The sequence below is a fragment of the Dendrobates tinctorius genome, unplaced genomic scaffold, assembly GCF_039654945.1.
Source record: "Dendrobates tinctorius isolate UK_male_01 unplaced genomic scaffold, ASM3965494v1 ptg000031l, whole genome shotgun sequence".
Lineage (NCBI taxonomy): Eukaryota > Metazoa > Chordata > Amphibia > Anura > Dendrobatidae > Dendrobates > Dendrobates tinctorius.
In genome coordinates, this window is record NW_027361699.1 from 18,966,950 (window position 1) to 18,983,240 (window position 16,291).

The window sequence follows — 16,291 nt, forward strand, 5'->3', positions numbered from 1 at the left end:
ATGTGCACATTTTGTTAGGAAAAGAAAACTGCCTGCTTGGACAAAGTGAAAATATATTGATTACATGGTTAAATACAGACACAGTGAAAAAAAAAATTCTTAGGCTCTTTGTGTTTTCCACAAATACATATGCAAGTTATGATTTACTTAAGAGGTTATTCTCAACTTGTATCTTCAGCAGCAAAGCTTTCCAGTCTCATCTTGCGGCTTAAAAGGATGGGGGGGGATGCCAGTGTGGCGTCCCTGAGGGTTCAGTCGCCACAGAGGTACTGCACCTCCTCCTGAGGTGTGGTACCCCACCATCCAGGTAAGGTGGAGACACCTGACCACGCTCCAACACCTGCATCCCACACAACACAGTAGTGTAGCAAAGCACCCTTTGGTGGCTCCCTGCTTGGAACACAAAGCGTGCTGGGAGGCGGGTGGAGTTTAGGTTGCATCAAAAGAGTGGGAAGAGTTTAGGATTTAGTCAGTCTGACAGAGTCAGAGGAAGAGTGAAGATCCCCTGAGTGGGATGGATGAAGGAGGTGCTGCAGCCGACCTCAGTGACCTGGGTCCGCTGGCACAGGAAAGGAACTTGGATAGAAAGCCTGACTCTCCATAAGAAGGAAAGGATTAGTACGGAACGTGAGGAGAAGAGGAGAACTAAGGATTAGGGTTAGAGGAGAACCCTTCCCAAGTTCTAAGCGCAAGGGCGGGGGTCCGGTCCCCGAGGTTGTATGGATACTAATAGTCCTGCAGCAGACACCGGAGGAATAGAAGTTGTCACCACTTTATTCCCACACCAGACTTGGGGGCACAACAGCATCGATAGTGAGTCGGGACTAGGTAGTAAGGAGTCCCCGAAGCAGGCTACAGCCGTACAAGTAGAGTTCATAGGAACATCTGACAGGAGGAACTCCAGTGCAACTCAGTACTGTGAGTACTTCACTAAAGGCGCTAAGAAGGAGACGTTCAGAAAAGGCATATATGTTGGCCGAGTGTTGGAAAGGAGTGCTTCATCTTGCCTGGAAGTTGGCTGAGCCCCTGACCCGGAGGACATGGCACCGAGGCGGGCACCTGTACCTGCAACAGACTGTGAGAAAAGCTTTGGAACTACATGCCCTGGTGTCCTCCACTTATTCCTGCATCAACACACCCAGCACTGCTACATCCTTGTGCCTAGCCCTGCGCCCGACACTACACCATGTACGTGTCACTTCATCTCACTGCCCTGGGACTACAGCCCTGCCTGTGGAGGGCTATAACATCATTGCTGCACCCCACCATCTGTCCCAGAGGATCTGTCTGCAGCGTCGGCTGAACATCTTCATTGCCGTACACCACAGGTGGCGTCACGACTCATTCACTCAAACTTTAATCATCATAAGCACACTGAACATTCCCCTTTGTTACAATGGGCGCCCAGGGCCACGGGCTGGGTCCCAGCTGCCGTGACATCCCCCACTGAATCTCATCGGGCCCAGTACCGAGTACCCCACAGCCCTGGGAGGGCGACCCACCAGCATTCCCCATTGAGTGATTGCTCTGGCTCAGTAGCTTCTTCTAACTGCTACTGTGACACATTAACCCCTTGATGACATACTATGTCTGTCATATGTCTTCTTCATGCCTCTGATGTGGCTCACAAGCAAAGTGTGCATCTTTCCCATCAGAAGATGGCTGTGATATTAAGTATAGCAGCCATTATCCGCCTCTAACAGCCGCAGGTGGAGCTACACTTGCAGCTGTTAACATGTTAAATGCTGCTGTCAATCTGTGACAGACGCATTGACAGCATGGAACGCCATTCTAACTGCTCATTGGAGCTACTGCAAAGCATTTGCGGGACACCTATGGGTTGACGTGACAGCCAATAGTCTGCTGAATACCCCGATGCCTGCCATCACAGTACTCCTGTGAAAGCAATGGCTGGTGTTCATGAGAGACTGATTTTTGCTATAAACAGAAGTAATGTAGCACTGCTGTGTGAAATCACAAGCGATCACATGATTGCAAGTTCCACCCCTACAAGGGGACTAAAAGTGAGAAATACAAATGTTTTAAAAAAAACATGGAAAAATAAAAATAAATGCTACCCACTTTACGACCTATAACGTACAAGAATGTCATAGGTCGCCTCCCTGTTTGATGCGGCTCCGATGCTGAGCCCGCATGTTTTCTGGCACATGACAGCTGATATGTGCCCCTAACAGCCACGGGAGGAATCGCGATCCACCTGCGGCTATTAACAGGTTAAAAATCGCTGTCAACCTCCGACAAAGGCATTTAACATGGCCGCGCTGGAAGGAAGTCATATGACTATTGCGAGTCACACGATCGCAGGGCACCGATGGGTTGGCATGACAACCTGGGGTCTGCAGGAGACACCTGTGGTTGTCATAGTCAATCTGCTATGAGCGCCACCCAGTGGCCAGCATTCCCAGCAGATAAGCATTTCTGATACACTTAGTAGTCTTCAGCCCTGATGTGTGTAGCACAAGCAATCAGAAGATCGCAGCTTGGAGACTTATTTTTAAAAAGTTTTAAAAAAATTAAAATTTTTTACAAAATATAAGTTCAAATCACTCCCCTTTTGACCAATTCAAAATAAAAAATAAATAAATAAAAAATACACATTTGGTATCGCCGTCTTTAGAAACAGCCGATCTATCAAAATATAAAAATAACTAATCCAATCAGTAAATGACTTAACAAAAAAAAAATTCAAAAAGCTAGAATTACTTTTTTGGTCGCTGAAACATTACAATAAGATGGAATATCACCACCCAGCCCCATATCACAAAAAAATGGAGACGCTACGGGTCTCGGAATTTTTTTTTTTTTTTTTTTTTTTAAACAAAATTTGGATTTTGTCCCCTTATTTCAGTACAAAAAAAAAAGAACATATACATGTTTGGTAGCTACAAACGCGTAATAATCTGGAGAATAATAATGTCAGGTCAGATATAGCATTTAGTGAACATGGTAAAAAAACAATTGTGTAATTGCACTTTTTTTTGCAATTTCACCAAATTAGAATTTTTTTTCTTGCTTTTCAGTACTCTATATGGTGAAATGAATGTGGTCTTTCAAACGTACAACTCATCCCTCAAAAAAACAAGAACTCATAAGGTCATATTGACAGAAAAATAAAAAAAGTTATGGCTCTGGGAAGAAGGGGAGCAAAAAACGAAGACGCAAAAATATGGAAAATCAAGGTGGTGAAAGGGTTAAACTAATCCTCCTATCCCCCATAAAAAAAAATAAAAAAATAAGTATATGTTTGGTATCACAAGGTTTGTAAAAGTCTGATCAAAATATAAAATAATCTGATCGCTAAATGGCACAGTGAGAAAACAAATCAAAACGCTAGAATTGTAGCTTTTTGTCCACCTCAACAACATATAGCAATGTAATAAACAGGCAATCAAAACACTGTACCCACCCCAAAATGATATGAATGAAAATATCGACTAGGCGCAAAAAATAAGCCCCGACACAGGGCCATATCCCAAAAATTGAAAACGTTACAGCTCTTGCAAAATGGGGTCACAAGAAAAACATTTTTCATTACAAATTCCTAATAATAATTTTATTTCTATAGCGCCAACAAATTCCGCAGCACTTTACATTTTAGAGGGGAAAAAAACAAGCCCTCATAGTTATGTAGTCAGAAGAATAGGAAAAAAAGCTCTTGGAAAAAAAGGGAAGGAAAAAATGAAAGCGTAAAATTAAAAATTGCCCGGTCTTTAAGTGGTCAATGGTCTGTCAGTACTTATTCTGAAGTGTCTATTGTTATCAGTATATTTGCATGTAGAGATAACGGTGTCTTTGGACAAGTGCAGATCTCAAGTGAGCAATGAATAGAATTGCTATACAGGGAAGATGTATATCTTTGTACCGTGTTAGCCAGTAGATAGAAAAATATTCAGGATTGAGAGTCCTCAGTAGTTGATACCTTTTAATGGCTAACTGAAAAGATGGTAACACATTGCAAGCTTTCGAGACTACTCAGGTCTCTTCATCAGGCTAGACTAATACAAAATCTGAACAGTCACATATTTATGCACAATACAGCCTAGAAAAAAATGCAATAGATAAGACAAGTGACGTGAAGCAGAACTATCAATATGGGAGAGGGAGAAACATAAATATAAACATTGGACCAGTTCATAGATAAGGAGTCCGGATGTTTTATGGTCCTCTGATTGGGGTCTAGTTCTGTGTTGTGATGCCCTCACATGGTTTTAAAAGGAAATTCCTTAATTGATGTAAAAAGACATAAATCCATGCGACACATTCATTCCAGCACGGAGAGTGTCAAAGTTCGTCATAAATTTGTACTCCCAAACTCGTCTCTCTCTCTGAGAATTGAAGTTACCTTTCAATACCAGTAATTTCATATCCACAGCAGCGTGGATATGAAATTACTGGTATTGAAAGGTAACTTCAATTCTCAGAGAGAGAGACGAGTTTGGGAGTACAAATTTATGACGAACTTTGACACTCTCAGTGCTGGAATGAATGTGTCGCATGGATTTATGTCTTTTTACATCAATTAAGGAATTTCCTTTTAAAACCATGTGGGGGCATCACAACACAGAACTAGACCCCAATCAGAGGACCATAAAACATCCGGACTCCTTATCTATGAACTGGTCCAATGTTTATATTTATGTTTCTCCCTCTCCCATATTGATAGTTCTGCTTCACGTCACTTGTCTTATCTATTGCATTTTTTCTAGGCTGTATTGTGCATAAATATGTGACTGTTCAGATTTTGTATTAGTCTAGCCTGATGAAGAGACCTGAGTAGTCTCGAAAGCTTGCAATGTGTTACCATCTTTTCAGTTAGCCATTAAAAGGTATCAACTACTGAGGACTCTCAATCCTGAATATTTTTTTAGAATTGCTATAGAAAATTCAGATGATGAGGGACAGGGGCTGGTGATTTTTTAGGACTGATAGCAGCTGGGTCAGAAGCTGGCAGGGATGGAGAAGTGAGCAACTGTTTAACTGCTTTATGAAAAACAATGGGCTGGACAGTGGCGACTGGCATCTCAGGAGTTAAAGCCTCAGCCTGGAATGTAGCTGCTGAACATACCCAACCAAGCACTGGTGGTCAATCGCTTTAGCAACAAGCTGTACATTATGTAAGATAAAAGTCTTATACCAGAAGAAGCACAGCAGATAGAAAGATCAAGTCAATTGCTACACATTTAAATGCCTTTTAAAAAGTAATGTTAAATAATGAGTTGCAAATTATTCAGCACAAAGTATGTATAGAAAGGATTCATCGCTAAAAGAAAACTTAAAATGAAATTCTTTGCTATATGGGCTGGATGCACCCTGTAGTGCATTTCTTCAGTGACCTGGGCAGGTAAGCAATGCTGCCCTTTTTCAGCTGTATTTTTGAAGGATTTTTAGTCCTCTTCTGTGGCTTTGCTACTAAGCTTACAATGAAATTCCCCTTCTGATCAGCTGATTATTGCAACCCAAAAGTTTCATTTCGTCACCTTTGGCAGCTCATTTCCTTGGGGACAAGTTACTGAAGTGAAAACATTGTAGTACATGATGTCCAATGAGAAGAATAGTTGTTTCCTACTCTGTGTGGATTGCAAACAGGGCACTCACTTGATGTCTACGTGCTTTAAAAGAAAACTTGGAAGGAACCCCTAAAAATTTGCCATGACAGAAAAACTAATCACAGTGATCACCCCTTCTCAACAGCAAAAGTGCCCCAGATTCAATATAAAAAAAATAACAAAAAACACTTGGACTGTCAACGTTCCAGTGATATCCATATTTTGTCTCCTAGCGGTCATGCGATATTGTTATGTAACATGACTACTGCAACCCATCAGTGGTAGTAATCGGCTGTAGCCTTCAGCACTTAGAGTGGACATCCAGGGAAAGGTATGTTATCTCAAATGACGTAACAAACTCATTCAAAATTATAGGAATAACTTTTTTTTTTAATTTCACCGCTGGCGCGGTAACACTAATGCATCTTTTCTCTGCCTGTAATCAAATATGCTACTTTCCAGCCACCGTCTTATGCACTCCTCAGCACTGATCTGATCATCTGCTAGTTGTACCTAGCTGGATTGTTCCAGTGTTTGCTGGATGGACCGGAACACACCTCTCAAATTAAGTCTGTGGGTGACAGAACGAGGTGGTCATAGAGTTACATTGAGAGCTTATGACAGTTTGCTTTTCAGGTCAGTCAGGAGCTGCTGTCACAAGATGGCAGAGCGGGACTCTTCGGTGCCGGGAACAGAAGACGGTGGCTGGTAAGTGTAATACTAAGAACATGGAAAAGAAATTAGTGATAACACGCTGGCAGGAAAATAAAAAAAGGAGAAAAAAAATGCTAGAAAGATAGTTCAATAGGTGTGGGAAGCTGTGATTGGACAAGGAGTTCACAGATTTCTGGTACCATATTATTTAATTTAACCGAAGTACCAGGACTAAAGAAGTTAGACATTACACAGTACCCATTCTAATCATACGGTTGTCCGTGCAATGCTGAAAAGCCCTTCCAGGGCAACAGATATTCCTTGTAACTTTTTATGACTAAGAGCTGAGGAGCCTCAAAAGTGGACCTGCTTCTATATACTCTTCATAAGAGTATTTTATAAACCTAGACCCACTATTTTATAAACATTAATATAATGCAGACATACATCTAAATACTGTATTCCAATTTTAAATGTATTTCGTTTTCCATTTTTGTGTGAGTTTATAATAATTGAATCTATGCAAATTTGCCTTCATCCCATGGACCTTGGCCCTCGCTACACTGGGCAAAGTCTAGGTACCCTCCCTAATTATGCAAGTCATCATTAGAACTAAAATGCACTTTACCATAGAGTCAGCTACATTTAAACCCTTCCCAACATTTAACGTAAGTTTACATCATGGTCGGGAAAGGATTGCCACAAAATGACTTAAATTTATGCCATGGTGATCATGCAGAAACAGGAGCAGTGCCCACACAATCGCCGCAGGGAGCATGGCTTAAGTGACAGACCAGTCCTGCGGTGCCCACATTCGGCCATTTAACGCCCTAAATGCTGCAATCAATAGCAATTGTAGCATTTAAAAGGCTAAGAGAGGGAGGGGGCTCGGACGCACATTCAGCTGAAGTGTATTGCATTGCACAGACCCATCAGATTCGTGCATTGCAATACATGCTGAAGGCCAATCAGAAGCCAGCAGCTGACATTGGCATGCACATGATCGGGGGTGCATGGCAGTCATGCGCTCCCGTTGCTTTCACACTAAAGTCAACTGATGGCTTCAGAAAAATACGCAGCATAGCTGGGGAGCAATTGGGGGGGGGGGGGACTATGGGCTGTGCATTATAACGTATAGATGACTATGGGGGCACATTATACTGTATGGAGGACTATGAGTGGTGCATTATACTATATGGAGGACTATGGGGAGTGCATTAAACTTCTGCTATGGGGGCCTCATGACTTCTATGTTTGCCCCAGGTGAGTAAAAAGCTTTTTTTTTCCTACACATTAAAGAACAGTGGCAAAACGGGAGACATACACCAGGATAGGGACCACGATAATGGATATATTCCAGGATGATAAACATAAGTATCAGGATGGAAGATACATATAGATATATTCTCTCTCAGGATGGAGGACACCACTAGTTACACCACTGCATATTTCCTTTTGACTTTGTTACACAAACACATGAAAGATTTGAAGCCTTAGAAAGATCTATGCATAACTACAAAACTACTGTAACAAATACACTCACTGGCCACTTTATTAGGTACACCTGTCCAACTGTGTGTTAAGACTTAATTTCTAATCTGCCAATCACATGGCGGCAACTCAGTGCATTTAGGCATGTAGACATGGTCAAGACAATCTCCTGCAGTTCAAACCGAGCATCAGTATGGGGAAGAAAGGTGATTTGAGTGCCTTTGAACGTGGCATGATTGTTGGTGCCAGAAGGGCTGGTCTGAGTATTTCAGAAACTGCTGATCTACTGGGATTTTCACGCACAACCATCTCTAGGGTTTACAGAGAATGGTCCGAAAAAGAAAAAAAATCCAGTGAGCGGCAGTTCTGTGGCCGGAAATGCCTTGTTGATGCCAGAGGTCAGAGGAGAATGGGCAGACTGGTTCGAGCTGATAGAAAGGCAACAGTGACTCAAATTGCCACCCGTTACAACCAAGGTAGGCAGAAGAGCATCTCTGAACGCACAGTGCGTCGAACTTTGAGGCAGATGGGCTACAGCAGCAGAAGACCACACTGGGTACTACTCCTCTCAGCTAAGAACAGGAAACTGAGGCTACAATTTGCACAAGCTCATCGAAATTGGACAGTAGAAGATTGGAAAAACTTTGCCTGGTCTGATGAGTCTCGATTTCTGCTGCGACATTCGGATGGTAGGGTCAGAATTTGGCGTAAACAACATGAAAGCATGGATCCATCCTGCCTTGTATCAACGGTTCAGGCTGGTGGTGGTGGTGTCATGGTGTGGGGAATTTTTTCTTGGCACTCTTTGGGCCCCTTGGTACCAATTGAGCATCGTTGCAACGCCACAGCCTACCTGAGTATTGTTGCTGACCATGTCCATCCCTTTATGACCACAATGTACCCAACATCTGATGGCTACTTTCAGCAGGATAATGCGCCATGTCATAAAGCTCGAATCATCTCAGATTGGTTTCTTGAACATGACAATGAGTTCACTGTACTCAAATGGCCTCCTCAGTCACCAGATCTCAATCCAATAGAGCATCTTTGGGATGTGGTGGAACGGGAGATTCGCATCAGGGATGTGCAGCCAACAAATCTGCGCCAACTGTGTGATGCCATCATGTCAATATGGTCCAAAATCTCTGAGGAATGCTTCCAGCACCTTGTTGAATCTCTGCCACGAAGAATTGAGGCAGTTCTGAAGGCAAAAGGGGGTCCAACCCGTTACTAGCATGGTGTACCTAATAAAGTGGCCAGTGAGTGTATGTCACGTGTTCATTTCATACAAAACGAAACCATCTGATTTTGTGACTTTAATATCTTTTTAATAGGGTTTATTTGTAGAAATTCACTAATACACTTGTAATTCTGGTTTCTGTATGCATGATAATTGATATATTTAATTCTATGTGTAGTAGAATTTTTTCTCAATATAGTGAATTAGATAGTAGGCACTCTATGGCTGCAACTGGACATGCAGCTTTTGTTGTAGTTTTGAGGCCAACCATGTGGGATTCTAGCCTACTCAGCATGATGACTGCGCTAAATAGCCGAAAAACAATACAGCTCACTAACTTTGTGTGACTTTCCAACTAGTCTAGAAATTGTTTACTTCCCTTAATTACAAAGCAATTCAGCCACTTGGCATTTAAAGGTATTTTGCAGAAGATTGAAGGACAATACGATTGCTCTACTACTTTTATATTGATTCACCTATAGTGAAGATAGGTCATCAATATCAGATTGGTTGGGGTCCAGGACCCAGCACCCCCACCGATCAGCTGTTCTTAACATCTGGCTGCCGCCAATGCCAAACAGTTACAGCGCTAAACAGCACAGCTTTGACAATGGAGTAGCAACCTTAGCTGGGTACTGCACATCTGCCTTTATTCAAATGAATAGGAGGGACTCTGCATTACATGGTCATGGCCACTTAACAGTTGATGGAGCGGTACTGTTCAGCAGCACAAATGCCAACATCCAGACCTTAACCGGTCTGACACTGATAACATCATCAATCCTATCTTTAAGATACCTTATGAAAAAAAAAAACTTTAAATATGGGGAATTAGAATCAAATAACTGGTCCAGCGATGGGAGTAAGCTAGAATACCAAGCAGAGCCATTAAAATACCAATGTGGCTGTGCCTGATAAAAAAAAATGAAGAGGACTGTATTAATTTAAAATAAATAGCCTATCAGTGTGCTGTCATAAATCCACTAAACAAAACTGTCATGTCAGAAAGGCAATCAACCTGCATATATGGTTTTAATCTGCAGGTTATTAAAGCTGTGTGGCTGCAGCACTGAAAGCCAGGCTACCCGGAGGAAGTGAACTTTATTCCTACCGGCAGCCTCTGGCTTTCAGTCATAGAAGCACAGCTTCAGTCACTGCTCAGTACATTGTAAGCAACAGCTATAACCACACCCCGGCACTGAATGACAAACGGTTACATCGGGGGAGACAAAGTATGAGACAAAATTGGCACTTTCTGATCTGGTGATAGCTTTTCTTTAATGAATGGCTAAGTCGACTGCATTATACATTTCTAACAATTTCATCAGACAAAAAGAAAAAGTTTTTTTCCATTTTATAGTCTTCATATATATATTTTACGTTTATATTTAATGGGTGAACATATATCTGCATTATTACTTTTTAGTTTTACATTTTGCTATATAAACCAGTTTAATCATGATTGACGTTGTCTTTTCTTTTATCTGATCAAAAGACAATTCAATTCTTATCATCTGTTCTTCAAAAGCAAGATGTTTTTAGATCTTTCCTTAGACAAACTACATGCGGAGTATAAGGTGCTTAAGATAAGGCACAACATGAACCTATTCAACAACTGTATTTGATTTATTGAAATGTGCTTATAAAACAAAGAGGGAAATGCACCATTCATGCTCACAATACATTTGCTTTGAGAGACTAAAAGCAAGTCTGTCTTTTAAAGAGGACCTTCCACAGTACTTTTTATTTTAACTGTGTATATCAGTAAAATGGGGGCAGGGAGGCTAATTAAAATATTTTTACATTTCATTTTATTATTTATTTTTTTTCCCTGTATGACAATGCTAAATCATTATACATGGTGGGAAAAAGCAAATGCCCACAGAGAAGATCAGAACAGGAGGAGAGCTGAATCAGGCACAAGTGTTTGAAACATACAGTGCTCCCTCGACAATCAGATGTTACTGGTCCACTATCTCTATTGTGGTCGTGGCCAGGTACTGCAGATCCAAATACTATTCAAATGAATAGGAGATGGATCTGCACTACCTGGCTATGGCCACTATAGTTTTCACAAAGCTAAACTTCCGGCCACCGCCATTAACAGCTGACCGGTGGGGTGCCAAGTGTCGCCCCCACACCGATCAGATACTGATGGTCCATCAATAAAAAAAAAGTAGTGGCCAACCTCTTTTAGATAAGGCAGAAGCTTCAAGTCTGGCCAAAACTCCCTTTGTTAGTACTAGGGCCAGCAATTCTAATCCAAATGGTATGGATGTCCCAGGTGCATTGTATGCTGCACCGTTTTCCATTATGGGTCTCAATGAGATATTTCTATAAAATTAATAAGATCTCTAATGAGTCATTCTCGTTTGAATTTTGTATTTTAATAAATAAATAGTACAAACGAAAATAAGCACCTTTGTAATATATCTTGTCAGAGAAATTAATTCTCTATCAGACAGGACTGATCATTCATTCTCAAAATACTGAATTCTGGGGTAAAATCTGTATTCGGTGAAGACAAAAGGTTACCGAGATCGTAGCGGACAGTTACTACTGATAAAAGGCTATATAGATGGGAGGACATAGAGGGGGATCTCTGCTTCTACCTCCTCTTCTCTACATAGCAGCTGCTACTGATGATTCTATCTAATGAAAAAATCTGTCGTCACTGAATACAGATTTGACCCCAGAATTGAGATTTTGAGAATGAAAGATCAATCCTGTCGGAGAAAGAAGCAGATTTCTCCGATAAGAACGAATACAAATTTGCTTATTTTCAGATGTACTATTGATTTATGAAATAAAAATAATCCATACAATACCGTTGTTTTAAAGTGTCCGCCTCACAATAAAGTAACAATGCAAAGATGACGGAGGTGTAGTAGTGCTGAACCCTTGGGTGTACTTTTTAGCAGAGAAGTTGCAGCATATCCAGAGTGGGAGGACCCTGGAAGAAGGTGGTTATTTCAGCAACCTCTTGGTTCCACTAGTCTATACGAAGAGCATACATTTTGAATCTTAACATTTAGAACCAAAACTCTTATGTGCTACATTACCAATGTTGGTATAAAACTCAAGCAATGTTCATATATTGACCCTTACTAATATGTTGGTGCATAATCTGTAATCGGTTACTGGATGTCGAGAAGAAAAATCATTTTTAAGGGTTGCGGAAGATGGATAGGGATCATATAGTATCTGGTTTTTGTAGTTTTTTTCCAATAAAAATGTTGAATTTAAAAAAGGCAAAACCAAAAAAACAGAACAGTGCCAAAGCTGAAATATTTTTTTTTTTTTTTTTTTTTACAGAAAGTAGATTAAAAAATATGTATGTGTCCAACCCAAAAGACAAAGATTTATTAGAAGAGTCAGCAGGTAAACTGCCATATAAAAGGGCACCAATTACTATGCAAAAACAATATATGCAACAATATGTATGCTTACAAATGCATTTAAATGCTTAATAAGAATATGCAATGTCAAGCACATATGATACAGAAACTAGTAAAGACTGGAGTGCCAAAAAAAGAGCTCCTGGAAAAATAGATTGAAGTGCAAATAGTGGATGTAATGGTAATAAAGCCAATATGAGGCTCATCCGACATACACGCTCTGATGAAGCATTTGTGAAACATGTGTCAGGTGTTTGGTGGGGGGAGACACACAAAGTCTTTACACAAAAATTACATGCGATAGATTTTTATTTTCAAGTACGGTTTTTGAATAGTGACTGGTGCCCTTTTATTATTGGGATTTTCCAACCGGCTTACCCACAAAAATATATTTATGTCTGTTGTGCTGGATACATAAATGTTTTTTAATCTACAATAAATTAAATCAATTATTATTGGTAATTATTTCAGTTGTGGAACCTTTTGGTCTTATTGGTTTCTTTACTGTGGTTTTGCTTTTGGGACTTGCTACCTTGCCAGGGGTTATTTGTCTCTCTTTTTAATTATCACAATTTTTACGTGTTGCTTACTTACCAATTTCAACCTCTCAAGAGGAATTCCGCTGGTATCTATTTGGGATCGCTCCATCACGTTTTCAAATCTTACTTCTGGGACAGCTATTGCGCACATTACGTGTGCCCATCTATATAAGAAAGAATGCATATATTTAGGTGACCACAATAACAATAATTTGCTGTTTGCACTGAATTTTTTAAAAAGTTATGGCAGATCTGCTGTGAACCGATATGCTATGGATGCCATTAAACTATACCATAAAAAGAACAGTCACAAAGAACAACACAAGCTAGCTATAAAGGGTGCCAAAGTAGCAGTCTCACTTGGGCCCTGGTGCCAGATAAGGTTTTACATTGCCTCTGCCACACAAGACACAGGTATTATATTACAACACCGGGTGAGACCCAGATAAGGCTTTCTATTGGGGACTAGAAGCTTCAAGATACATCATGACATGCCATAATCGCACAAATGAAATCAGCATTCAATATAAGAACTGCCGAGAACAATGATATTCTATGCATATAGAACGCTCATATTAATGTTTATACTGTGCACATGAAGTGCAGTTGTCTAAACAGACAATCAAACTACAGCTCTCTGCTCCTACAGCTACATGTGCTCTCTGCTCCTTTCTGGGTGTCAGACAATGGCTGGTAACTTATGTTCCCAGGGATGCTAGATTTCTCCCACCCGGTCAGTGTCTGCTGAGGTGTTGTGGAGCGGGTAAACTGTTGCTCATAGCAACCAATCACAGCTCAGCTTTCATCTTTTAAACAGCTCTCAAGAAATGAAAGATGCTTAGTGATTGGTTGCTATGGGCAACACAGGCAGTTTAATCTGTTAGACAGAGATTATATATATCTAACAGTCACCAGACCTGAACCCAATCGAGATGGTTTGGGGTGAGCTGGACAGCAGAGTGAAGGCAAAAGGGCCAACAAGTGCTAAGCATCGCTGGGAACTCCTTCAAGACTGTTGGAAGACCATTTCCGGTGACTACCTCTTGAAGCTCATCAAGAGAATGCCAAGAGTGTGCAAAGCAGTAATCAAAGCAAAAGGTGGCTACTTTGAATAACCTAGAATATAAGACATTTTCAGTTGTTTCACACTTTTTTGTTAATTATATAATTCCACATGTGTTATTTCATAGCTTTGATGCCTTCAGAGTGAATCTATATTTTCATGACTATGAAAATTAAAGAAAACTCTTTGAATGAGAAGGTGTGTCCAAACTTTTCGTCTGTACTGTGTGTGTATATATATATATACACACTCACTGGCCACTTTATTAGGTACACCTGTCCAACTGTGTGTTAAGACTTAATTTCTAATCAGCCAATCACATGGCGGCAACTCAGTGCATTTAGGCATGTAGACATGGTCAAGACAATCTCCTGCAGTTCAAACCGAGCATCAGTATGGGGAAGAAAGGTGATTTGAGTGCCTTTGAACGTGGCATGATTGTTGGTGCCAGAAGGGCTGGTCTGAGTATTTCAGAAACTGCTGATCTACTGGGATTTTCACGCACAACCATCTCTAGGGTTTACAGAGAATGGTCCGAAAAAGAAAAAAAATCCAGTGAGCGGCAGTTCTGTGGCCGGAAATGCCTTGTTGATGCCAGAGGTCAGAGGAGAATGGGCAGACTGGTTCGAGCTGATAGAAAGGCAACAGTGACTCAAATTGCCACCCGTTACAACCAAGGTAGGCAGAAGAGCATCTCTGAAAGCACAGTGCGTCGAACTTTGAGGCAGATGGGCTACAGCAGCAGAAGACCACACTGGGTACCACTCCTCTCAGCTAAGAACAGGAAACTGAGGCTACAATTTGCACAAGCTCATCGAAATTGGACAGTAGAAGATTGGAAAAACGTTGCCTGGTCTGATGAGTCTCGATTTCTGCTGCGACATTCGGATGGTAGGGTCAGAATTTGGCGTAAACAACATGAAAGCATGGATCCATCCAGCCTTGTATCAACGGTTCAGGCTGGTGCTGGTGGTGTCATGGTGTGTGGAATTTTTTCTTGGCACTCTTTGGGCCCCTTGGTACCAATTGAGCATCGTTGCAACGCCACAGCCTACCTGAGTATTGTTGCTGACCATGTCCATCCCTTTATGACCACAATGTACCCAACATCTGATGGCTACTTTCAGCAGGATAATGCGCCATGTCATAAAGCTCGAATCATCTCAGATTGGTTTCTTGAACATGACAATGAGTTCACTGTACTCAAATGGCCTCCTCAGTCACCAGATCTCAATCCAATAGAGCATCTTTGGGATGTGGTGGAACGGGAGATTCGCATCAGGGATGTGCAGCCGACAAATCTGCACCAACTGTGTGATGCCATCATGTCAATATGGTCCAAAATCTCTGAGGAATGCTTCCAGCACCTTGTTGAATCTCTGCCATGAAGAATTGAGGCAGTTCTGAAGGCAAAAGGGGGTCCAACCCGTTACTAGCATGGTGTACCTAATAAAGTGGCCAGTGAGTGTGTATATATATATATATATATATATATATATATATATATCTATCTCTCTATCTCTTATATATATATATATATATATCTATCTCAATGGAAGTCTTCAAACAGAAGCTGGACAGATAGGAGATGGTTTAGTGAATCCTGCATTGAGCAAGGGGTTGGACAAGATGACCCTGGAGGTCCCTTCCAATTCTAACATTCTATGATTCTATGACTACAGGGGAGAAGTTTAGCCAGTGAAGTATGAATAAAATTTTAATTTAAAATCCCTCACCTCCTTGGGCACATTACCATGGGATTGTTTTGGACTATCAAGAACTTTTATATGCTCTGTTGCTGTAATGGGTTACTGTTGACCATATTGAAGTGAAGAAATCGCTTGGTTGTGAGGTTGCCTTATTTATGCTCATGTATGTGGTATATTCATCTATTGTGTACCCATAGTTAGGCTTTGATGTAGAGATGAGCGACTTTGCCTTTTTTCGGGTCGAGTCGGGTTTCACGAAACCCGACTTTCGCAAAAGTCGGGTCGAACGAAATCGGCCAATTATCGTGAAAAGTCAAAGGCCGACTGAAACACGAAACCCAATGCAAGTCAATGGGGAAGCAAAGTCGGCAGGGAGTGGAGGACAGGAAACACACCTACAGTGCCCTTTTGAATGCCAAAAACATCAATTCTGATTACTGAAGCTTTTCAACCTTAATTTACTTCATAATACTAGTTACGCACTGAAAAATGGGGATTATTTGGCTAAATTTGTGGGGGGGGGGTAGGGCTGGCTCCAGGTTTTCATGTGTCCTGGGCCAAAGAGCGCCCCTTTAACACATACCACAACTCATGATGCTCCGATACCGCAGAGAAATAGCGGCATAGTAC

At 41.1% G+C, this 16,291-nt stretch overlaps 1 protein-coding gene across 2 annotated transcripts in view; it reads right to left on the minus strand.

Moving 5' to 3' along the window:
* The window catches only part of KDM4C (lysine demethylase 4C), a 565,453-nt gene that overhangs the window by 89,568 nt on the left and 459,594 nt on the right, over window positions 1-16,291 (minus strand). For both annotated transcript variants that reach the window (XM_073572230.1, XM_073572231.1), the window contains exon 17: window positions 12,945-13,053. In XM_073572230.1, the coding sequence (XP_073428331.1) occupies window positions 12,945-13,053 (109 nt within the window). The remainder of the gene's footprint in view (window positions 1-12,944; window positions 13,054-16,291) is intronic.